Source organism: Rhododendron vialii, chromosome 1a (genome assembly GCF_030253575.1).
Source record: "Rhododendron vialii isolate Sample 1 chromosome 1a, ASM3025357v1".
Lineage (NCBI taxonomy): Eukaryota > Viridiplantae > Streptophyta > Magnoliopsida > Ericales > Ericaceae > Rhododendron > Rhododendron vialii.
Window position 1 is genome coordinate 12,670,999 of NC_080557.1, and position 25,165 is coordinate 12,696,163.

Below are 25,165 nucleotides of genomic sequence, written 5' to 3' on the forward strand. Positions count from 1 at the left end.
ACTTTAGCAGAACTAGATTCCATAAGAAGGTAAAATCATGATTTTTGTAAAGCCATACGATCGCTATAATCCTTTATTTCTATTCATCTTCCAAGTGCCATTGTAATATCAGATTGAGTTCCGCTAAGGGATTTTTTGGATTTTTGGGCTTTTTTCGTTGTTGTTATTCAAAATTTTTTCGTGCTTGCTCGTTTTGTGAAAAAGTTTTGTAGATTATTGATTCGTATCGATGAGAGGAATTAAAAAATGTAATTTTTTTTTATACTTTTATCCTAATATATTTTGTAATACCGGCTTTTTGGACTTTATCTAGGATATTTTCAAAAATATTTGGGTAAATGTCATTTTTTTACTTCTCTGATTTCTCTTGTTGAGACGAATCAATAATCCATAAAATTTTGTCAGAAAATGAACAAATGCAAAAAATGAACAAACGCAAATTTTTGTTTGATAAAGGACATAACAAAAAAAGAACAAAAATCCATTAGCGGTACCCAAACCAAACCGAACCTTGTGTCCCAATAAATTGGGTCGGTTATATGAATCATGTTTTCCATTGAGCTCTGTGTAAGACTATTTTTCACTTAGATTTAGCAAGTCCAAGTTCTTTCGTATCAGTATGTTTGAATATTTGTAGGTCCAATCTTAAGAAAAAGATGTTTGCACTCTAACTAATCCATGATCTATTGGAACAGGGGCTCTCCGAAGTTCAAGAGATTGTTGGTATTTTTGTTCCAGCAGGGGGTGGGGTTCCTATTTTGTTCCCGTACCATGATGGTAGAGGGCCAAATATATCTTTTGTGGTGCCGCCTTCTCCTTTTTTAAAGCAGAAAATGTTGGGTTGGATTCTACGCATATTATTCTGGGGCCCACCTCTCCAAGAAGCACATGACGAAGTCCCCGAATTTTTTATTGAAGAGGTGATCTTCAATAAAATCAAAAGGGAAGCATTATTCTGTTTCGTCACTCCCAACGATGTCGTAGATCATGTGTTGCTTCTGTATATACCAAATGATTGCGGAAGATTGCAACTAGAAGGCGGTGATGAAGTGGAGATCCCAATATATTCATGTGGTAACGCATTGGTAACGATCAACTGGACGATTGATCTGATTTACGAGGCTGATGAGATTGACAAGGGCAACGACACCTTGTACCAAGTGGTGTCAATTTAGTAGTAACAATATTCAACTTTGACAAATACTCACTCTTCTGCTACAAAGGCATGTGAGATTTGGACTTCTCTTACTCTTGTTTTCATCCAATGAACCCCCATTGGATTTTGTAGGTTGAACCCAGCTTTTCAAAAGACAAAATACTTGTACTAATTGTTAATTTATGTTTTCCTAGGGTTTCATTATCAGTTCATCTCAAGTTCTAAAATCTGCGCCACTCAAACTGCCTCTCAACAGTCAACTCTCTCCCTAGTGCGACTCTCTCTGCATTTGCGATGGACTCTACTATCGTCGCCGGCCGGCGGCCAAGAAAGGTCTCTCTCTCTCTCTCTCTCTCTCTCTCTCTCTCTCTCTCGGATAGTGGCTGCACGGGAGGGCATATATATTTGGACAGATTATGTTTTTGATGACTAACGTTTATGTATGGACAGGTTATGAAGGTTATGTTTCAACGATTAAAAAAAGAGAGGTTATGTTTCCTTTGGTTATTCAAGGATAATTTGGGGGATTCGGACAGGGGTGCACAACATGGTACTTTTGAAATTTGAGCCAATGATTATAACGAGTAGAAGAAATCCAGGAACTCATGAAGTTTACATGTTAAAAAAGGGAGATGGGAAAGATGAAGCAAGAGTATGGGGCCAGCAGCGAGTACAGCAACTCCACTAGTGATTACGGTCTCAACATCTGACTCATCTGAGTCGAGTAGGGAAGGCCAACAAACCTCCAGAAAAATGGAGATAGGAAAGATGAAGCAAGACTAGTCGACATTTCAATGAAAGTTTGTAGTTGCTTGTTTGTAAATTTAATTGCAGAGTGGCATGCCTTGTGGTTTCTTCTTGTGTTTATAGATATTTCTGGTTGTTCAGATTTGTTGAGGCGTGTGGTTGAACAGTTGAACTTGCTTGAGTTCCTCTATCTGAGTGAAGATAGATGAAAAAGTTACTCCAAGCTACTTTTGTATGTATTTATTCCTGTGCCGTTTTTTTTATTGCAGATCCTAAATAATTGGGGCGTAAGGCTAGTTCGGTTTGTAATTCTTTGTGGGTTTGATTTAAATCTAATTTATTTGTAAATCATTGTGACATCTCAACATCGGAAGGTTGGATAGAGAATGTGGATAGAAGATCTACCCCACATTTTTTGGATGAAAAGTTGTGGTTCAAGTCAAGACATGGTGATTTCGTTCGAAAAGTCAGTGCATTGGAATGGTGTTGTAGCTTGCTCTCTTACTCCCTAAGCCCAAGTACAAAACAAGGAATCAGTTAGTGCCTACTAGCCAATTTTCAGAGCGCATTCTGATGATTAAGTCAGTTCTCAGTAAACAAATCAAACCGAGTCTTATTTCCCAATCAATAGGGGTCGGCTTCATAAATCATGTTTCTTCATGAGTTCTGTCAAGAGTTACTTGTTCACTTAAAACCATTAGACTCGTATCTTTGTGCACAATAGCATTTAATGTCAATTTAGATCTTCCCCTCCCCATAGCGTTGTTACCCAAAACTATCCTATCCGCTCTTAACTACTGCATCTCCAGGTCTACGGTAGACATGCTCAAACCACATTAGCCTATTTTTCCTCAACTTCTCATCTATAGGTGCTACACCTACCAGCTCACAAACCGTTTCATTTATAATCTTGTCTCATCTAATCTTACCACACATCCATCTCAACATTCTCATTTTCGCGATACTCATCTTGCTCACCTATGGTGATTGAGTCTTGGGAATTTAAATGACCCTGTCTACAATCTCATCTCCAAAAACGTTGTCCCCCACAAAACTCAATGTTTCGGTTACGACGGTTAGCTAGTCATGAAAGGCAGGGTTAAGACTGGAAAATACTTGCATAGGCTGGGCATCATCCAAAATGTGGAGGGAGCTCTTTGTAAATTCTGTAATGAGCAGATTGAATCCATTGATCACTTCCTTCTCCTAGGTACCCCTGTATGGTCTATTTGGACAAGAATCCTTACTTGGATTGGTATTCAATGGGTTGTTCCTCCATCTTTGGTTGCACTTCTCACATGGTGGCAGGACAGGAAACTGACACCGAAGCTGAAAATGATTTGGGATTGCATCCCTTTAGCTATATTCTGGACTCTCTTGCTCAAAAGAAATGGGGTATTCAATGTGTTGTGTCCTGTGTCCTGTTGTTGTATCCTTTTTTCTTCTCCATGTAGAGTCCTGTGGTTTTAGCTGTTTTCTTTCTTTCGGGGTTTGGTTTGTTGGTTTGAGTCTTTTCCGTGTTTCAAAACTGAATTCTGTTTGGATTCTGAATTATGCTGCTGCTCTGGATCAAAAGGAAACATCTTGATGCATGCTCTTACACTTTGAAGACAAACTTTGAGCTGATGTTTCTGATATTCCTTATCAAGCTACACGAAGATGGATGTCTACTCACTCAAACATGTTTTGGGATCGCTATCACTCCACGAAAAGATTGGTGCCGAGTTTTTTCATGAATCAAATATCGAATTCTATGGTGATTGGACTGGTACTCCTTGAGTTCTAGCCACTGGATGGATCACTCAATTGGAATTCCACCTCATTCTTTTGGCAGCTCACTTTCTTGCTAATGTATAGCTTTTTGCATTGTAAACTACCGGAACATTGCAGTGGTCTGTATTGTTTTGTTTTTTCTGCTTTGGGTTGGCTCCTGGCCAGCCCTTATTTTTTTCCTCTTCCGGTCTTGGATGGCATATGATTGTCCGGGAGTTTATGTGCGAACCTAGTGGGGATATTTGCTCTGGATTGTGATACCAGAGTCTTTGTATTCCTTATTCAAAGATTAAAAAAAATTCTTCGCTGTTCAAAAAAAAGAGAATAAAAGACAAAGTGCAAAAAATAAGACTAGTACTGTGCCACTGTATTATTGAAAATACACATTGATTTTATTTCAGTTTTTCCAAACCTTTTTGGTACATGTAATACTATTACTACTTAATATCGTTATAATTTTTTTTGTAACGGAGAGTTTGGGCCAATTTTAATGCAAAAGTCTACACAATAGTTTATTTACTGAAAGTAAGTTTCTAGTCCTAGTTAAATAGTATCAATCTGCTGATATATTCATAGTTTAATTCTTTTAATTTTAATTAATTGATTCATACTATCTATATTACCTTGTCACTTCAAATTGCATGCATCAATTACGTTGCCCATTCAATTCTCACTATCATTTTCTAGCTCTCTTTTTTTACAGGGCGTCTCAGGTCAGCTTGTACACACCTTGATCTAATAATCCCTACAGCCCCTTCCACAGTCGTTTCACACGCTTACACGCCCCAAGAATTCTCTAACATTTTTTCACATTTCTTTCCATTTTGATGCAATTCCTGTTGCCATTTTGCTCTACAATCCCAGTAAATTAATACCATTTTTATTTCCCATTTTTATCTCTTTAGTTTGTTAGGTTCGTCTTCTTCATCCTCACCTAACAAAACGATAAAAAAAAAACTCACTAGATAAAAATAAATCAATATGAGCCCAAAAAAAAAAAAAAAAGAGAACTGTTCGGATGACATTCATTGGCTTTGGAATAGAATCCATCCAAGAGGCACAGCACCTGCTGACTGCTGTACCAACCCCCAGCGCCCAATTGGAAATTAGATTTTGGACAGCCCGGATACGGATCCGGGGACCATGCACTGCCCTAGGCACGCTGCACGATGCAGAGCTTTAATTGGACCGTTCGTCTTGGTAATCAATGATCCGAATTTTAAAAGCTCTTTCCCGTAAGAATTCTTTTAAAACACGGACCGTCCAAAACACTTTTGAACGGTAAAATTGAGCGTTGCACGGTGCAGCATTTTTGAGGCATTGCATCATCCTACCTTCCCCCAGATACTTCCGTCCAGTCATTTGATACATTAATAACCTACTCTTACTTGCTTCATCCCAAATTGCTTGTCTCTGTACCATGGTTCCCATGAAAAAAGAAATCCTCCAAAGGGGGTGACTTCAACTTCATCAAGGAACTTATATAGAGCAGATGTTCCAAATTGTTAGATCTCTTTGAAAAGTCAAAACAAAATGTATTCAATCTTCTAAAATAGTCTCTTTACCAATAACAATGATTTCATTCGAAAGTTGAAATATAAAGGCATTGTTGGAAATCAATGTATCCTTTTATGTGTGAATGCATTTATTGCATGTATCTTAAAAAAAGTTGGTATATTCCCATAAAGGATTAGCTATTTGGAACAAAGGGAGTATCTAATTGGAACAGGATCCTTTTCACTTCCTTTGGACTGTCTTGTCCAAGTCAATTCTAGGTTCCTTTCTGGATCCGTTTTGATAGTTCGGACCGTTGATATTTTAGAGTTCGTCAAGAACATTAGGCACGTCAAAATTTTTATGTTAATTGAATATATCATTTAATATAGTTTCAAAACATATTTATCTCACGAAAATGGGTTTCTATCTACAATATTTTCTAACCCTATTTTTATTGACATAAATGTGTTTCAAAACTATACTAAACGATATCCGATTAACATGAATTTTGACGTGTCTAATATTCTCAACAAGATCTAAAGTGTAAACGTTCCGGTCATTAAAACAGATCCAAGGCGAGCCCAGACAGGACCGTCGAGTTCTTTGAAAGGACCGGAGAGGATCATGTTCCTATTTAATTGCAATATATTAACTAAGATTTCCCACCCAAAAAATAACTAGTATCTTACATCTAATCTCTCCAGTAGTATAGATTAAACACACAGATATAAGCACAACATGCGAAAGAGATTGCAACTAAATAACCAACTTCACGGGTTTGGCCAAGTATATATTAGAAAATAATATTTCAAGCCTAGGTCACTGAAGGTTTGCCCGGTTATTAACTTCAAGACCCAAAAATTAGTCGAGATACGCGCAAATTGGTCCGAACATGTGGGACTCTGTTAATTAGGTAAACCAAAGTTTGGTTATGGATGTTTGTGGTTATGTGATGGTGGGATCCCGTTGTAACTGCTAATTAAAGAAAACCCATTACAAGATTCATTCAAAAGCTGATCGTATATAAAATAAAATTAGAAAAAGAGATTAAAAACTCAATAAAACTAGAAACGCGCCCAAATTGGGCTTTTATTTTTTTACTTAATTTTTTTGTTGCCTTCAACTCTTGTATTGATCACTCATGATGCGTCCAACATTTTTTGTTCACCTTTTAAAAATATTCTCTCTTTTGAGAAAAGAAAAGCTCATATATAGGTCCACAAAATGTTGATAAACGTGTTGAATGAGTCGAGCCTGTTATTAGTTTAATTGTAATATGAAATATTGACGTGTTCAAAAATATATTTTATTTTGACTTACATATATATCAAATAAGAAGATTTTAAATGAGATTTTAACAAGTTAAATACGGCCTCCAACTCGAATAACTTGATTCCTTTATCAGCCCTCATAAGTAATCATCAAATCACAAGCCGATAAGTAAATACAAATTAAAAACTACTTATGCTCAAGCTTTGGCCTTGGTTGGATACTGGAACACCATCATGACCAATAAGATCGATTCCGTGCGATTTTGTATATATTAATCCAATTCAGATAAATTTATATGACATTTAACCAACTGTGTTTCTATCATTTATCCATTCAAAGCTAATTATAATAGTGTTATTTTGGAGTACCCCCAAAATATCTTATTAGTTCGAAATATTTTTCTGTTTAAAATATTTCAATTTGGATAGCAACAGGTTTTCCAGCTGGTTTGGCTTTTACTTAGAGCAACAGCTAATAAATACTTCCATATGAAAGCAAGAGGTGGTTTAAAAATCGATAGGCAACACCTAATTCTTGACCAAGCGATATAAAATACTTCACTATATAGCATCTGCCTTAATTATAGAAGTTCGACAAGAACTATATTTTGAACAACAGAAGTCTGCCAACGGACTTGTAACTCAATGGTACTTTCTCATCTCTTCTACAGGGAAGGTGAGGGTTTGATTCTCTTCAGGAGCGCTAGTGCTTGGTGTGGTGATTGATGTCCTCTGGACTTGCCCCACCCGTATACCGCTTCACGGTACCCCTTCCCCTTTAGAATAGGCTAGATATCTATCGAGTGACAAAAAAAAAACAATCTCTTGCCTGATTTAGTGAGTGTTTATTTCCCATAAGGAATTGGATCATCTACCATCCTTAATTTGGGTTCGAAGGGACAGTCTAAATCTGAATCGTCCATTACGGCAATCAATCTGGATTGTCCAGGCCATGTTCATTTTGAGACTTGAGAATTTTTTTCGGGGGGAAATGAGTAGGGATAGATAGAGAAATGAGAGTAACAATTTGAGAGAAAATTTATCGGAAATCATGCGTAGAGAGAAAAGATTGGGTCTAGAGACCCAAAACAAACATGGTCCCTTTTATTATAATTTATATTAGTGTATCGTCCAGATTTGAACTATCTTCGAGTACAAAACTTGGACACGAGAGAATCCGAACCCCTCTCCTTATCCTTGCAAAAGTGTTTTTTTTTTTTCCAAAATTTTTTGAAGCAATTCATGAAACCAAAGTTTTTGGTCAGCAACTTTAAAAGTGCCTTTGAACATCAAGAATACTCTCTGCGTTTAGAGTAATCAATTTAGGCCAATTACCCGTCTCTAATCTCTTATGCCATGTTTGGATGTTTACTTTAAATTAAAGTGCTTTTAATTACTTTTAAGGTTCAATCGATCACCAAACCTTGTTTATTCAATTTCCCATTTCAAATCGATCACGTGTGGTGATACAAAAGGAGAAAAAAACAGAGTACTAATATAAGTAATTAGTGTTAATGGGAGTCATTGAAATTGACCTAGGTTCGTCTGATTGGTTTGTAGGAGAAAAAAACGGAGTACTAATATAAGTAATTAGTGTCAATGGGTTGTTCCCCCATCTTTGGTTGACTTCTCACATGATGGCATGACAGGAAACTGAAACCAAAGCTGAAAATGATTTGGGATTGCATCCCTTTAGCTATATTCTGGACTCTCTTGCTCAAAAGAAATGGGGTAATTATCTTTAATAATAATGAGGCTCCGGATTGGGAAGAAATACTTGAATTGATAAAGCTGAAAATCATATTCTGGGCAAAAACAAGATGGGGGGCGCTAACTCCTACTCCACTGAAGATTTCCTTTACAGGCTGGACATCATCTTTGTAATGTTTTGTAATTTTGGGTGTATCCGGGTCAGGTCGTGTCCTGTGTCCTGTTGTTATGTCCTTTTTTCTTCTCCATGTTGAGTCCTGTGGTTTTAGCTGTTTTCTTTCTTTTGGGGTTTGGTTTGTTGGTTTGAGTCTTGTCCATGTTACAAAACTGAATTCTGTTTGGATGCTGAATTATGCTGCTGTTCTGGATCAAAAGGAAACATCTTGATGCATGCTCTTACACTTTGAAGACAAACTTTGAGCTGATGTTTCTGATATTCCTTATCAAGCTACACGAAGACGGATGTCTACTCACTCAAACATGTTTTGGGATCGCTATCACTCCACGAGAAGATTGGTGCCGAGTTTTTTCATGAATCAAATATCGAATTCTATGGCGATTGGACTGGTACTCCTTGAGTTCTACTGGATGGATCACTCAATTGGAATTCCATCTCATTCTTCTGGTAGCTCACTTTCTGGCTAATGTCTAGCGTTTTGTATCGTAAACTACCGGAACATTGCAGTGGTCTGTATTGTTTTTTTTTTTTCTGCTTTGGGTTGGCTCCTGGCCAGCCCTTAATTTTTTTCCTCTTCTGGTCTTGGATGGGATATGATTGTCCGGGAGCTTATGTGCCAACCTGGTTGGAATATTTGCTCCGGATTATGATGCCAGAGTCTTTGTATTCCTTATTCAAAGATTAAAAAAAATTCTTTGCGGTTCAAAAAAAAGAGAATAAAAGACAAAGTGCACAGAATAAGACTAGTACTGTGCCACTGTATTATTGAAAATACACATTGACCTTATTTCAGTTTTTCCAAACCTTTTTGGTACATGTAATACTATTACTACTTAATATCGTTATAATTTTTATTGTAACGGAGTATTTGGGCCAGTTTTAATGCAAAAGTCTACACAATAGTTTATTTACTGACAGTAACAGTTTCTAGTCCCAGTTATATATCAATCTGCTGACATATTCATAGATTAATTGTTTTAATTTTATTTAATTAATTTATACTATCTATTGTACTCCGTCACTTCAAATTGCATGTGTCAATTACGTTGCCCATTCAATTCTCACTCTCATTTTCTAGCTTCTTCTTTTTTTGCAGGGTGTCTCGGGTCATCTTGCGCACAACTCGAACTAATCCCTACAGCCTCTCTCACAGTCGTTTCACATGCATTTTCTAACATTTTTTCACAATTCTTTCCATTTTGATGCAATTCCTGTTGCCATTTTCCTCTACACTCCCAATAAATTAATCCCATTGTTATTTCCCCTTCTTTTTTTTTCCTCTTTAATGATTGATATTCACAGTATGTTTTTTTTTTTTTTTTGGCATAAAAAAGAACTTCATAGATAGATAAAGGTCAATACAAGAGTCATAGATATTAAATACAGCCCCAAAGATAAAAGATACATAAATTATATAGAAACTTTATGTCCATCTCAAAACCAATTGGCAATGAGTGGAGAGGTCCCAGATGTTATTAAGTGATCACCCATTCCACTTCCAAGCAATGTGGGGTTCTAGTAGGGACAGTCATCACGGCAATAATTTTAAAAAATACAATTATTATATGTAAAAAAAAAGTTATCCCAACTTATGTAGATTCGCACCGCTATATTTTTTCCCCTTATTTTTTGCTATATACTAGTCCTAAATTCTCTATTTTTGATTCAAGAAAAGAGACCCAAAATAGTATTTCAAAACTAAGTTCAATTAACCAAAAGGAAATGATATAAAAGATGAGATCTAATTACGGAAAAAAACTCCACACTCTAATCTACAATAATTTAACATAAAACAACTTAACCTGAAAAGTTAAACAAGTACCAAAACAGTCGGCGCTGTGCACAACTCGACACTAGTGGATTTTTCATTTAGTGAACTTCCAAATTTCAAATGCTGGCACTGTGCAGTAGTGGATTCAAAAAATTAAAAAATCATTTATAGTTTGGTACTCCCTCCGTCCCTTTTTTTGTGTCTAGTATTTCATTTTAGGTTGTCCCTTAATAAGTATCCATTTTGTAAAGTTAGGGGGGGTAAAAGTTGGTGTATTGTCTATTTTGTCCCTAAAAGTAGATTTTGTTTTGAAAAGTTAGTGAGTAAAAGTGTAATGATGATGGGTAAGTAGGGAAAGTGGAGGAAAAAGTTGATGTGCAAGGTGTAATGATGATATCTTTTTAATAAGTTGGAGTTACGAAACAGGACACTTAAAAAGGGACGGAGGAAGTATTTTATATGGATTTCTCAAACTCCATTGGAAAAGTGTTAGCCTTCTTCAATTTTTCAATATTCAATTGAAATTAGAGATATTATTGAATGTTTCAAATCCCTTATTGAGTTTGTATATATTTTGAGCAATAGATGATAATGAGTTTGTATTTGATACCGATTATAATCGTTGTTTTTAACGACATGATAGAACTCCGGATACAATTCAAGATGCCTAGATATATCAAATTAAAGTTCGTCTTTTTCGTACTCCATCCCATGTGCAAATGACAAACATAATTTACTATAGCTTTATTATGTTATTTTAATCTTTCCTAGACTCAATGATTATTCATATTGCAATACATCTTTTTATTTTTTTAGTATAAAAATTGGCACTGCTAAGGTAAAATCCTGACTCCAGCCAATCTGAAAAGATACTTAATCGAGATGTTTATGAGTCAAGTTTGGAGGCCACACGAGCTTAACGAGTTAAGTACACGGTTGTTCAACTCTAACTTGAAAAGTGAAACAAGTCGTAAAACGATTTGATGAGAAGTCATTCTCATGGAAACGATTTCAGTCAATTTGATTCCTTAAACGATCTAACACCATACCGATGCGTAGCAAATATAATTCACGTTGCATTACCAAATCTGGACAAATGAAGAAATTTTGAAAAGAATGGTCTTCTATTCCCTTCCTCATAAGTCAAAAGTTGTGGACACTGAATGCATCATTCACAGGTATAAGCTTTTTGGACGTTTCTGTTTTATCAACCCAAGGGTCCTGTTATCTTGGCCGTCAAATCGTGCATCCGACGGCTCGGATTTCATTTCGATAATGAATGGCTCTCGGTTGTCCATTGCCGAGATGACTGGGGGCCTTGTTGTGCACAACATTTATGCACAATCTCGGCCATCGGATCGCGCATCCGATGACTTGGATCTCATCTCGACAATGAACGACTCTCGGTCATCCATTGCCAAGATGAGATCCGAGCCGTTTGATACATGATCCGAAGGCTCGGATCATGTACAACACGCATGATGTGCACATGTCCCCACTTTCCTGTTTTATAAATTCCCTCGTACCGTTTGGCTTTGTTGAAAATTGGATTCAACCAGGCTGTTGTGAACAACCGGAACCAACCATAGTCTTTTTTAAGTAGGGGTATAGCTGAAATGCACAAATGGACCCTATTTTACATACTTTATTTTTTTTTTTTTTAGAAACTCAACTATTTGAGCCTCTTTAGTAATCTTTTTTTCTTCTTTTTGGGGGTTATTGATTCGTCTCGACGAGAGAAATCAAAAAAGTAAAAAAAATTACTTTTATCCAAGTATTTTGAGAAATAACCATTTTTTAGCAGAAAAAAAATCACTTTTTTTGCTTTAACATAGTTTTGGAATAAAGTTTAAAAAACACATTTTGTTTAATGAAGTACAAAAAAAAAAAACCGATGGATAAATAATACTCATATATAAATAATATTCGAGGATTATTGTTGTGTCTTTATTTAAATTCTTGTCTCTTTAGCTAATTTAGCATCAATTTTTGTGAATTATTAATTTATCTCGATAAGAGAAATTTAAAAAATAAAAAATTATGTTCAAAGCTTATATATTTTTTAATGAAAATGTTAATCCAAAACTCTCATCAAGATAAATCAATAATAAAAATAATGCAAAATTAACAAACGGAATGAAAATTTGAGTAAAGGCGCAAAAAAAAAAAAAAGAAATCGTCGTTGATTAGGAGTATTTACTAGTATTTAGCAAAAACAGTTAACAGGCCCCCACCTTTCCGTCGACCCACACCACCTCCCGTCCACCCGCCACGTCTCCTCCTCCACCTGCGGCCACATCTCCGCCTCCATCCACCAATCCAACCAAATCCGCACCTCATGCATCTTCTCCTCCTCCTCCGGCCACCGTCTCCACGCCGCCTTCGTCGTCCTCGGCTACTACTCCGTCGTCGTCGTCGCAGCAGTCGAGTTCGTCAGGGATACCAATTCGAATTCTCATTTTGGTATCTATTCGAATGCTCTTTGAATTTTGTTATCTCTTCACACTAATTTAGGGCCATTCAGTTCTACAACTGATAGAAGGAGATCATGAGACTTTCTTAGTTTTCAGTAATCAAGAAAGTTTTTTTTTTAACCGAGGAGCAACCCTGCAACCAGGTTACTATTGGACCCAATTGCGCAATTCAAACCTCGGGAGAGACTAGCACATCAATCTACCGTCATGGCCCCAACTTTAATCATGGTTTGCCTCAAAGGGAAATCGATCCCTGCGATGTTGCAAGCGCAGGTTCGCCCTTATCATATTGGCAATCCATGGGTGGTATCAAGAAAGTTATAGGAATCAAAACTTCAATTTATCGTGCGAAAAAGAAGAAAGTTTATTTTTTCTACAAAATTCTCTGTCAACATAGCACACAGGGAACCCAAGGGAATGGGTTGACGGTATTTGGCCTAGGACTTAGGGTTTGCTTCCTCTTAAAGGTCTCATGTTCTATTTTCATTGGTAGCAACTTTTGGGGCCACCTTGCCTCACCCGTAAGCATGGAATTGGCTGCGGAAGGGGATGTATGGATTAGTTCAAGGTGCGCGCAAACTGGCCCGAGACATCTTGCATTACCAAATCCTAATAGGATAGGAGAATGAATTTCTTTTTCCTTTTACTTCACTTTTAACTGAACAGAGCCTTAGGGTTATCTTTTATGAGTTGTGATAGTTCTTGGGGTTTTGATGCATTGCCCGTGACCTATGTAGCACCGACACTCCAAAAGGGCGGCGTGTCCACGTATTGGACACGGGGACACAGCGGGGACACGTATTGGACACGCCACGTATCGTGTCCAATAATTTTTATTATTTTTTAATAAGGGACACGGAGGGGACACGGCAGGAACACGGCTGGGGACACGCCGAGGACACAGCTAGGGGTCAAAATGTAATATTTTTAAAATTTTTGAGGGTTAATATGAAATTATTCAAAACATTTGGGTTAAACTATAATTTTTCCTTTGAAAATTTTTTATCCAATTTGTGAAATTATTCATATACAATGATTCATAATTTTTTTTATATATATGTACATATATTTATTTTTATTTATTTATACACGTGGCGTGTCCCCCGCCGTGTCCGTATCTCCATTTTTTTAGAATTACCGTGTCCCGTGTCCGTGTCCGTATCTGTGCCCGTATCCATATTCGTGTCCGTGCTACATAGCCCGTGACACCTTGCATTACTAAACCCTAACAAGATAGGGAAATGAATTTATTTTTCCCTTTACTTCGATTTTAACTGAACAGAGCCTTAGGGTTATCTTTTATGATTTGTGATAGTTCTTGGGGTTTTGATGCATTCATCAATTTGAAAAATCTCCTATACACACCCATTTTTTGGGTATACTATTCGCACCTTTCGAATTTTTGTGGCTCTTTTTACAAATTTTTGTGGCCCGGTATATGAGATTTGTGGTAGTTTCTTTTTACGAATACTTGTGGCTCCTTTTATGAATTTTTGTGGTTCCTATAATGAGATTTTGTGGTCAAATACAAAAGAAGTTTTACGAATTTTTGTGGTTACTTATACAAATTTTGTGGCTTGCTTTTACAAAAATTTTTATAAAAAAGACCGCTAAAGGTAAAAAAAGACGGCTCTAGGTTTACTAATTTTGTGGCTTACTTTAACGAATTTCGTGGCTCACTTTTATGAACTTTTTTTGGCGCTATTTATGATTTTTGGCTGTTCAAAATACAAATTTTGTGGCTTACTTTTATGAAATTTTGTGGCTTAAAATACGCAGGATACTCCATGCACCCTTTTTTGGTGGTGTGTGCTCTGGCGGTGTTTAGAAATGTGGTGTTTTGTTTTGGAGTGAAAACTTTGATATTTTGTGCCCAAAGAATGCTTGTTTATGAGTTTGTTCCAAACAACGTACACCATGGAGTTCCACGTATAAGTTTCTAAGTTTCTTTTGAGTTGATGTTGTGGAAGGTTTTTAATTAGAAGTAAAATCTTTCAGGAAATGGAAGAACTACCATGGATTGGTCCACAAGATTGAGAATTGCTTTGGGGTTTGCAAAAGTACCGGCATATCTACACGAGGACTGTAAGTACACATTGTGTGTATTTTCCCCTCTTTGTAGAAGAATTGGCATGTTATATTACAGAATTAGTGGTTTTTCGAATTGATAATTTTGTACTTACAGGCCATCCTAAGATCATACATCGCGACATCTATGTTGATCGGAGCTGTCAATTTGGTTAAAATAATTTTGAAGAATCTCTGAAATAACTATCTCAATCGAATGTCGGTATGGGTTTGATCATGTAGAGACCCGTGCTTAATTTTAATTTCTTTAATTTAGTATTGATGTTACGTGTTATTATAATAAATAATTTGGTGAGCCACTTTGCGATCCTTGAATTCACCAAAATTGAAGAAATTAATCAAGCCATAAAAGATATCTGACTGAGCTTATTTCTTTTCAAGAACTCTTTAAAAATATTTTAAATAAATTAAATGACTTTTAGTAAGGTACTCTCTGTCTCTCTCACGCATTGGGATACTTGGTGTGTTCCACTAATCATAATAAGTACTTATTTTTTGAATGAAAGGTGATGTATTGTGAGAAAATGGCATGTCTCGTAAAACGAGAAATAAATACTTAAAAAATAATAACTTTAGTGGAACTTGATTCCATAAGAAGGTAAAATCCTGGTTTTTGTAAAGCCATACGATCGCTACAATCCTTGATTTCTATTCATCTTCCAAGTGCCGTTGAAATATCAGATTGAGTTCTATTAAGGGATTTTTGGACTTTTTTCGTCTTGTCCTTATTCAAATTTTTTTCGCGTTTGTTCGTTTTGTGACTATCTCTTGTGGATTATTGATTCATTTCGACAATAGGAATTGAAAATTTATTTTTTTTACTTTTACCCTAATATTTTTTGGAATACTGGCTTTTTGGGCTTTATCTTGGATGTTTTCAAAAATATTTGGTTAAAAGTCATAATTTTTTACATTTTTGATTCCTCTCATCGAGACAAATAAAAAATCCATAAAAGTTTGTCGCAAAACAAACAAATGCGAAAAAAAAATTGAATAAGGACAACAAAAAAAAGCCCAAAAATCCCTTAGCAATACCAAACCAACCAAACCAAGCCTTGTGTTCCGATCAATTGGGGTCAGTTGCATGAGTCATGTTTTTCCATTGAGCTCTATGCAGGACTATCTTTTCACTAAGATTTAGTAAGAGCAAGTGCTTTCGTATCAATATGTCTTAATATTTTTAGGTCAAATCTTAAGAAAAAAATGTTTGTACTTTGTACGTACTCTGACTAATTCATGATCTATTGGAATAGGGGCTCTCTGAACTTCAGCATGTTGTTTCTATTGTTGTTCCAGCATGGGATGAGGAGGTTTCTATTTGGTTCCCGTACTATGATGGTAGAGGGCCAAATATATATATTGTGGTGCCGCCTTCTCCTTCTATGAAACAAAAAATGTTGGGTTGGATTCTACGCGTATTAGTATCCTGGGCTCCCCGAGAAGCATCTCACCTATTCCCCAAATTATATATTCAAGAGGTGATCTGCAATAAAATCAAAAGCAAAGATTATGGCATTTTTTCGACGTTTGCACCGGTGTAGATAATGTGTGGCTTATGTATATACCACAGGGTAGAGCTCGGCAATGGACACGAAACACGATACGAATCAGACACGAAGTTAGCGGGTTATGGTTGAACATTTCTGACACGAAACACGAATTCTAAATGGGTCGGGTTCGGATTGAACACACGAGACACGAAATTGACACGTCCAACACAGTTACTAATTTGTATCACCCATTAACATGAACATATATATAAGAGGGCCCTAATGCCACGACACAATTGTTCCAATTGCCCCTTTTACCCTCAAATCAAAGACTCTCTCTCTCTCTCTCTCTCTCTCTCTCTCTCTCTCTCTCTCTCTCTCTCTCTCTCTCTCTCTCTCTCTCTCTCTCTCTCTCTCTTCCATGGCCCGCTAGGACGCTCCGAGTTCAATTCAAATCCCACCAGGCCAATATAATAGTACTTTTCTTCACAGCTGAAATCATAATGAAGAACCGAAACAAGCCGTGGAATTTACCACCTCACTCCCTCGCTGCACCAATGTCCACACATAAATCAAGATGTGCAGCCAAGGCCCAAGCATCAATAATTCAATACAATACAAATAACAAAACACCAATGTCAAAATTTGACTGGCGTCCCAGACCAGGAGCAATATAGGAAAGCAGAGGAACTTCAGAAAACTATCATAGCAGGCACTAAGTTAGGCGTTAAGTATGATGATGCTGGTGTATTGAGAATGAAAAAGATGATTGAACAGGAAGCTAAGTGTTAGGATCGACACACACACGATTTACGAGTATAAACAATAAAGAATCAACACAGAGATATACGTGGTTCCCCAAAACCAGGTACGTCCACGGGAGCGAAAGCGGCTGCTGTCCTTTATTATCACAGTATGAATTAGGGTTTCCAACATAGAGTATTTATATTGACTCTATTCTAACCCTAATCTGGTATTTGATCTGTATCCCAAAAATACCCCTGTACGAACCCTATCGTACAACGCCCCCCGGACCCCCCAATAACATATGAGACATAATTCTAACAATCTCCACCTTGGCGAATTCACTCTCGCCCCTTCAGAAGATAACCATCACTATCCCGTAAGTTTGGTGGATGCCTCCCTTTTCCTAGCACTAGGAGACATTAACCAAGTCCAAGCAATGCTCGAACTTGTCTGCAGTAACCGTCTTTGTCAACATATCAGCTACATTCTCAGAAGTGTGCACCTTTTCTAGTATCAAATCTCCAGGATCAATCAACTCTCTCACCTTGTGAAACCTCACGTCGATATGCTTGGTTCGAGCATGATACACCTGATGCTTTGCCAAATAAATGGCACTCTGACTGTCATAATGCAACTGAACTCCACCTTGATCTATGCCAAGCTCCTTAACAAACCCTTTCAACCACAATGCTTCCTTGGCTGCCTCAGTCACCGCCATATACTCAGACTCAGTAGTGGATAAAGCTACCAGAGGTTGTACCATGGATCTTGATGTGAAATTTTAATGTACTCGCAAGCGCACGAATCGTACCAATAGTATAGTTATGCAAGTGCGAGGTTGAACCCACAGGAACTTGTGATTTTTTTATAGGAAAACTAAATAAACTTAAATTGATTATACCCTTACCTAGTTGACAAAAGTATGATTGGTTTTTAAACTAAAGATTAAATAAAGCAATGACAATAATAATTAAACTAGCACAGAAAAATAGTGAGATTGCCGGTTGAGAAAAGTAACTAAGGTTTTGAAATCCACACCCACAAATATTTAGCAACTAATCTTATGCAATGGTTTTTCCTATAATTTCTACACAATGATTTAGATGCTAATCTTAATCATCATGGATAATATGTCGTTAAGCCCTTTTTATTTATAATAAAAATATGTTCCTCCTCTGCTTCGCATGTTTAAGTCAAAATCATCAACTATATCCGCGTAAAACAAATCATAGTAGATATCCCGTACTTAAATATTAACAATGACAAACCAAGCAATTCGATTAATATGGTGATATCAAATCATGGAAAAAACCCATTCCGATTGAATCCATATCCGAGTTTCAACCAAATTAATTAATGAGTTCAGAACAATAAACTATGAAAGCACATAGAAAAAATCAAGTGCATAAAACCAATCAATAAAATTCATGGGGTTTCATCCTCAACCCTAGTTCACAAATTTAGCTACTCATGGATACAAACATTGTATCAATTATTCGGCTGGAATCCAAGAAAATAATAAAGCTCACAAAGATTTCTTCTGCTCTTGTTCTTGTGTTCCCAGCCGTGGCTCTCCAAGTCGAACTTGCAATCCGTGGTACTTCAAGTCGCCATTCATCCCCGGAACGAACCCTATTCTTCTCATTTTATAGATGGTTCCCAAAATTGCCGTGAATCTTCTCAATAAAAGAAAATCCTAATCTTCCTAATCTGTTTGTTCTAGTCAACTAGGCAATCTTTGGGCTATAACACTTCTTCAACTTTCGGCAGAAGTAATATAATAAGTGGGGTCCCACCTCGTGAATTAATTTGATCATGGGTTTTGCTTCTTGAATCCAATGGCCGAAATATACGTTATTATAATCTTTTTCCTGCAAACTAAACAATATAACATAATTATCATAAAGATAATAGAAGCACTCAACTAAGCACATTTAATAACTAGCAACATATGGTATTGGGGCCTGTAAGTGTCAATATTATGTGCTCATCAGATCTCCAACAAATAGGCCCACCCACAAGTGTAAACACATAACCAATTGTAGACCTTCTATCATCCAAACCCCCAGCATAATCCGCATCCACATACCCAACAACTGAAATTTGACCCCGTTGCCTACCAAACATAATCCTGCGATCTGATCGAAGTACCTTTCAAGTATCTGAACATCCACTTGACTGCCTTCCAATGCTCTCTGCCTGGTTTGGCCATGTACTTACTGACTGTGCTAACTGCATGTGCCAAATCTGGCCTCGTACAAACCATTGCATACATTAAGCAACCCACTGCACTTGCATAAGGCACCTTTAACATATCCTCAATTTCTTCATCTGACACCCGACACTGAGCTGAAGATAATCTGAAATGACTTGCCAATGGAGTGCTGACCAGTTTGGCATTATTCATACTAAACCTCTCCAACACTTTCACCACATAATTCTTTTGAGATAACCACAACTTACCAGCTGACCTATCTCTGCGAATCTCCATCCCAAGTATCTTCCTAGCCACTCCTAAATCCTTCATGTCAAATTCTTTACCCAATAAAGATTTCAACATGTTTACCTCAACCATACTCTTTGCAGCAATCAGCATATCATCCACATAAAGAAGCAAGAAAATATAAGAACCATCATCAAGACTCTTAACATAAACGCAACAATCATACTCACAGCGTGTGTACCCAATCCGTATCATGAAAGAGTCAAACCTTTTGTACCATTATCTTGGAGACTGTTTCAGCCCATAAAGGGATTTCTTCAACTTACAAACAAGATGCTCAGTCTTTGGCTGCTTGAACCCCTCAGGCTGTTCCATGTATATGACTTCCTCCAAATCACCATGAAGAAATGCCATTTTCACATCCATCTGCTCTAACTCCAGATCATAGCTAGCCACCAATGCCAATATAATCCTGATTGACGTATGCCTCACCACTGAAGAAAAGACCTCATCAAAATCAATCTCCTTCCTCTGTGAATACCCCTTTGCCACTAACCGAGCCTTGAACTTTTCCCTCTCATTTTCTGTTGCTGCCTCTTTCCGCTTGTATACCCACTTACAACACACTGGCTTTTTTTCCTTGGGCAGTTCTTTTAACTCCCAAGTCTTATTCTTATGCAAAGACTCCATTTCCTCTACCATGGCTTCCATCCATTGATCCCTTTCAGAACTCGTAATAGCATCCTGAAAAGTAAATGGATCCCCACTAGTAGCAGTCAATGTATAAGAAACCAAGTCATCAAACCCATACCTCACTAGTGGCTTGATAGTGCGCTTGGTTCTCCCAGCAGCCAAGCTTTGCTGCTGCTCCTGTTGTTGCTGTTGATCAAGCTGTTCATCTGGCTAAGTATCACCTATATCAAAACTCTCCAGCTCAATCTGTATGCCCGGCTATTTGCTGTTCACTTCCTCTGACTCAAAATTTTGAACCCTCTGATGTGCCTTAATCATAGAGTCCTCATCAAATACCACATCCCTACTGATCACCACCTTCTTTGCCTTTGAATCCCAAAGCCCTTTGACCCCTTTCTCATAACCAAGAAAGATACATTGTCTAGACTTCACATCAAGCTTTGACCTCTCATTACTGGGAACATGAACATAGGCCGGACACCCAAAAATTCTCAACCCTGAGTAGTCAACCTCTTTCTCTGTCCACATCTCCTCAGCTACCTTCCCATCCAAAGCAGCACTCGGTGACCTATTTATAACAAAGCATGTCATACTCAATGCTTTTGCCCAAAAAAACTTCGAAAGTCCCACATTCAATCTCAAACACCGTGCCTTTTCTGCAATGGTTCTGTTCATTCTTTCTGCCACCCCATTCTGCTGTGGTGTCTTCCGAACTGTAAAGTGTCGCTGAATCCCATATTCCTCACAAAACTTCAAAAAATGCCCATTCTGGAATTCTTTCCCATTATCTGTCATGAGACACTTAATCTTTTTCCCTATCTGATTTTTCACTTCAGCTTTCCACACTCTGAACTTAGCAAAGACTTCAGACTTATGCTTCATAAAAGTACACCCAAACTTTTCTTGAAAAATCATCAATAAAGGTCAAGAAATACAGAGATTCTCCTTTCGAAGCTACCCTCACTGGCCCCCAAACATCTGAATGAACGTAGTCAAGAATTCCCTTCATTCTGTGAGTTGCATTCCTAAACTGCACTTTACACTGTTTTTCCAGAACACAAAACTTGCAGAAATCTAATTTACACGATTTAACCCCTTTTAGCAGATTCCTCTTGTGCAGCTCTAACATCCCACGCTCTCCCATATGTCCCAACCGCATATGCCAAAGCACAGTATCATCGGTATCATCTGTTGTAGTGGCAGCAGCTCCACCTACAACTGTACTCCCTACCAACTTGTAAATATTACCAGGAACTTTACAAGCTTTCATCATCACCATAGCACCCTTCGTTACCTTCATGACTCCACTATCTGTTTTATACCCATAGCCATTGGAGTCTAAGGTTCCCAACGAAATTAAATTCTTTCTCAATTCTGGAACATGTCTAACATCCCCCAAAGTCCTCACAACACCATCATACATTCTGATTTTAATTGTGCCTATTCCTATGACTTTACACGATGCATCGTTACTCATAAGAACTTTACCACAATCTACTGACCTGTATGTGTTGAACCATTCCTTGATAGGAGATATGTGAAAAGAACATGCTGAATCCATAATCCATGAATCTGCCATGTGATCTGAACTTACTGAGACCGAAAGCATATCACCATCATCTGACTCCTGCTCCACAACGTTTGCAGAAGTTGATCCATCTTTCCTCTCCCCTGTCTTTCCCTTCTTCTTCCAGTCAGTTCCCTTACTCTTTTGCGGACAGTCTTTCTTCATGTGCCCCGGTTCATGACACCTGTAACACTTGAACTCAAACGTGCCCTCGGACCTATTCTTTGACTGAGACCTCCCACGCCCCGAAACTGATTTACCCCTCTCATTCTTCCTGCCACGATCCCCGTACCCTTAAGCACCAAACCTTCACCCTGCAGCGATTCTGTTTGTTGCTTGCGTTGATTATACGCCATAAGGGCTGCAGTGACTTCCTCCAGTTCTAGGGTTTCTTTCCCCCAGAGTAAGGTTGTAACTAGGGTTTCGAGAGAAATCGGTAGTGAACACAGTAACATCAACCTCTTGGTCTTCCTCCTCAAACTTTACGTCAATCCGTTGCAGGTCGCTCACAACCTGATTGAACGTGTTGATATGCTGAATCAGATCAGCACCCTCGGCCATCTTCAACCCAAACAATTTCTGCTTTTGAAACAGTTTGTATGTCAATGATTTTGACATATACCTGCTCTCCAGTTTAGTCCAGACCCCAGCCGGCGATTCATCACCCAACACGTGACTCATAACTTCGTCTGCAAGACACAGACGAATCGTACTCACCGCCTTCATCTGGAGTTCTTCCCAATCGTCGTTAGACATGGCTTCTGGCTTCACCTTCAATCCCTTGTACAAGCCCTACTGCACCAACAGATCCTTTACCCGCTGTTGCCACAATCTGAAATTCGAAGTTCCATCGAACTTCGAAACAGACGAACTCGATGACATCGTTCTTCTGTGTGATTTAAAAAAGCCTGTAGCTCTTGATACCACTTGTTAGAATCGACATACACACGCACACGATTTACGAGTATAAACAATAAAGAATCAACACAGAGATATACGTGGTTCCCCAAACTGGATACGTCCACGGGAGCGAGAGCGGCTGCTGTTCTTTATTATCACAGTATGAATTAGGGTTTACAACATAGAGTATTTATATTGACTGTATTCTAATCCTAATCTGGTATTTGGTCTGTATTCCAAAAATACCCCTGTATGAACCTTACTGTACAACGCCCCCCGCACCCCCCAATAACATATGAGCCATAGTTCTAACACTAAGGATCTTGAAATTATACTGAGAGACAATCCTTCGCTCCTCTCCAAAGGAATAAGCACAAAAGGAACGAGCCCCGTTGTTCGGCATAGGTTCTCTTTAGCTTTCAAATGGGTTTGGGATCTAGGAGGTGGTGTGTGGAATGTTCTAATATTTTGGTGAGCTAGCTGTGTGTGTGTGTGCTCTTGTGTTGCTGTCGATAGTGGTGTGAAGGCGACTGCTCTATTTTTTATGGCGGCGGTGATTAGGGTTGATTGGATTAGGATTTGGTTTTGATTCTTGGGCTGGGCTTACTATTTCAGTTATGGGCGTTTTGAGGCATTTAGGTGTTCGGGCTTTTGCCCCTAAGGTGTTTGGACCTTGGTCCTCTGTCTTCCAACCTTGGTTGGATCCCCTCCCCTTCCCCCAACTTGATGTACCCTTTGTCAAGTCTTCTTAATAAAATTTTGTTGCCTATCAAAAAAAAAAAATTCGACTGGGGTCAAGAAACTTTGTCATCACGGTCACTTCCGTTCGGCAATCCCTATACCCCCAATTTTGGATGGACAACCAGAAACATCTCACCTTGGCCACTTCCGTTCAGCCGTCCCTAAACCCCCAAATCGCTAAGCAAAACCCAATCTTCTTGCTTCATAGGTTTGCTAAAATCTTACCACGGACTGCCATAACGAGACCGAACCACCCTGCCTCCCCTCTAACGCCGCCAACGATATCAAAATCTCCCTAGAAGTAAGAACTCCAATTTTCATGTTTCATAAGCTTTCCAATCGACTTTGACGAGTGGTCGTTGATGCGAAGGACTATTGTGGTTGAATTTGAAAAATAACCAGAAGAGAAAAGATGAGGCGTGGATCTCTGGAGAGAGAGAGAGAGAAGCAGACATAGTCTTGCTTTTCTTGCAAGGGTAAAAATGGTAAAATGTTATAATGCCTATGGCATTAGAAATATCTCTCGTGGCATTAGCAGCTGCATATATATATATATATATATATATATATATATATATATATAATATGGTATCTAGAATTCTATATAGAGTTGGGCAACAGACACGATAACACGACATGAACCGGACACGAAGTTAATGGGTTAGGGTTGAGCATTTCTGACACGAAACACGAAAATGACACTACTCGAGAAACACGAATTCTAAATGGGTCGGGTTTGGGTTGGGTGGTTTGTGACACGAACCCAATTGATATGACACGAACACGACCCGACATGACCTGTTACCCAGGTCTACCACAGGGTTACGCAGGATGGCAATTTGAAGGCGGTGATGAAGTGGAGATCCAAATAGATGAATATTCTGAAAAACTGGTAAAGAACTGGGTGTGATTGATCTCATTTGGGAGGCTGATGAGATTGACAAGGGCAAGTGGTGTCAATTTAGCAACAGATTCCACTTTGAAAATAGGAGTATTCTGCTACACACTAAGATTTGGACTTCTCTTACTCCTGTTAACCCTCATTGGATTATGTTTTCCTTGGGTTTCATTATCAGTTTATCTCAAGTTCTAAACTCCTCTCTCTCTCTCTCTCTCTCTCTCTCTCTCTCTCGTTCAAGGATATTATCTGCACAAGACTGCATATTTGGACAGATTAGAGCATGTACATCAGTTGGAAGAAAAATGCCGATGAATAGTATACAATATTTACTTTACCTATTCATTTTCTTCTCCCACACTGCACCAGTCTTCCTACTTTACCTACCCACACTGCACAGAAGTGCTGACAACCTAGTCACAGGGAGAGAGAGAGAGAGGAGAGAGAAACAATAGTATTTTACCTATACCTGTGCTACAGTACATCGCCAAAACTACCGAGCAAAAATTTCAAATGTATTTTACCTTTCTTTTTACCTAGTCTGTTGTACCCTAATTTTCTCACTATGCATAGGTAAAGTACCTAAAATTGGGTGTTTAACTAGTCTTGTGTACATGCTCTTATGATTGTGATGACTAATTTTTATGTAGGGACAGATTATGAAGGTTCTGTTTCCTTTGGTTATTCGAGGATAATTTGTGGGATTCGGGCGGGTGCACTACATGCTACTTTTGAAATTTGGGCCATTGATTGTAACAGAGGAGATGAAGAAATGCAGGAAGATTGCTTTGGGAAGCCAAGAGTATGGGGCCCGCAGCGAGTACAGCAACTCCACTAGTAATTACGGTCTGCACACATCTGGGTTGAGTAGGGAAGACCAACAGACCTCTAGAGAAATGGAGAGATGAAGCAAGACAGTCGACATTTCGATGAAAGTTCGTAGTTGCTTGTTTGTGAATTTAATTGCAGAGTGGCATGCCTTGTGGTTTCTCCTTGTGTTTATAGACATTTCAATGTGAAC

The 25,165-nt window shown here is 38.1% G+C and overlaps 2 protein-coding genes and 1 long non-coding RNA gene across 7 annotated transcripts in view; 2 read left to right on the forward strand and 1 right to left on the reverse strand.

The window, feature by feature from the left end:
- LOC131302558 (uncharacterized) overlaps positions 1-1,254 on the reverse strand; it is a 59,844-nt gene extending 58,590 nt beyond the window's left edge. Inside the window, exon 1 of the long non-coding RNA XR_009191804.1 lies at positions 1,151-1,254. This is a non-coding gene — a long non-coding RNA (uncharacterized LOC131302558). The remainder of the gene's footprint in view (positions 1-1,150) is intronic.
- Positions 1-25,165, forward strand: part of LOC131302365 (disease resistance protein RPV1-like) — a 310,054-nt gene that overhangs the window by 110,356 nt on the left and 174,533 nt on the right. Inside the window, exon 5 of one of the 3 annotated variants that reach the window (XM_058329019.1) lies at positions 696-1,309. The exons of the other annotated variants lie outside the window; for them this stretch is intronic. Coding sequence (XP_058185002.1) covers positions 696-1,175 — 480 coding nt within the window. The 3' untranslated portion in view covers positions 1,176-1,309. Of the gene's footprint in view, positions 1-695; positions 1,310-25,165 lie in introns of those variants that run through there. 3 annotated transcript variants of the gene reach the window in all.
- The window catches only part of LOC131302428 (disease resistance protein RPV1-like), a 136,782-nt gene that overhangs the window by 5,314 nt on the left and 106,303 nt on the right, over positions 1-25,165 (forward strand). The gene's annotated exons all lie outside the window — the stretch shown is intronic.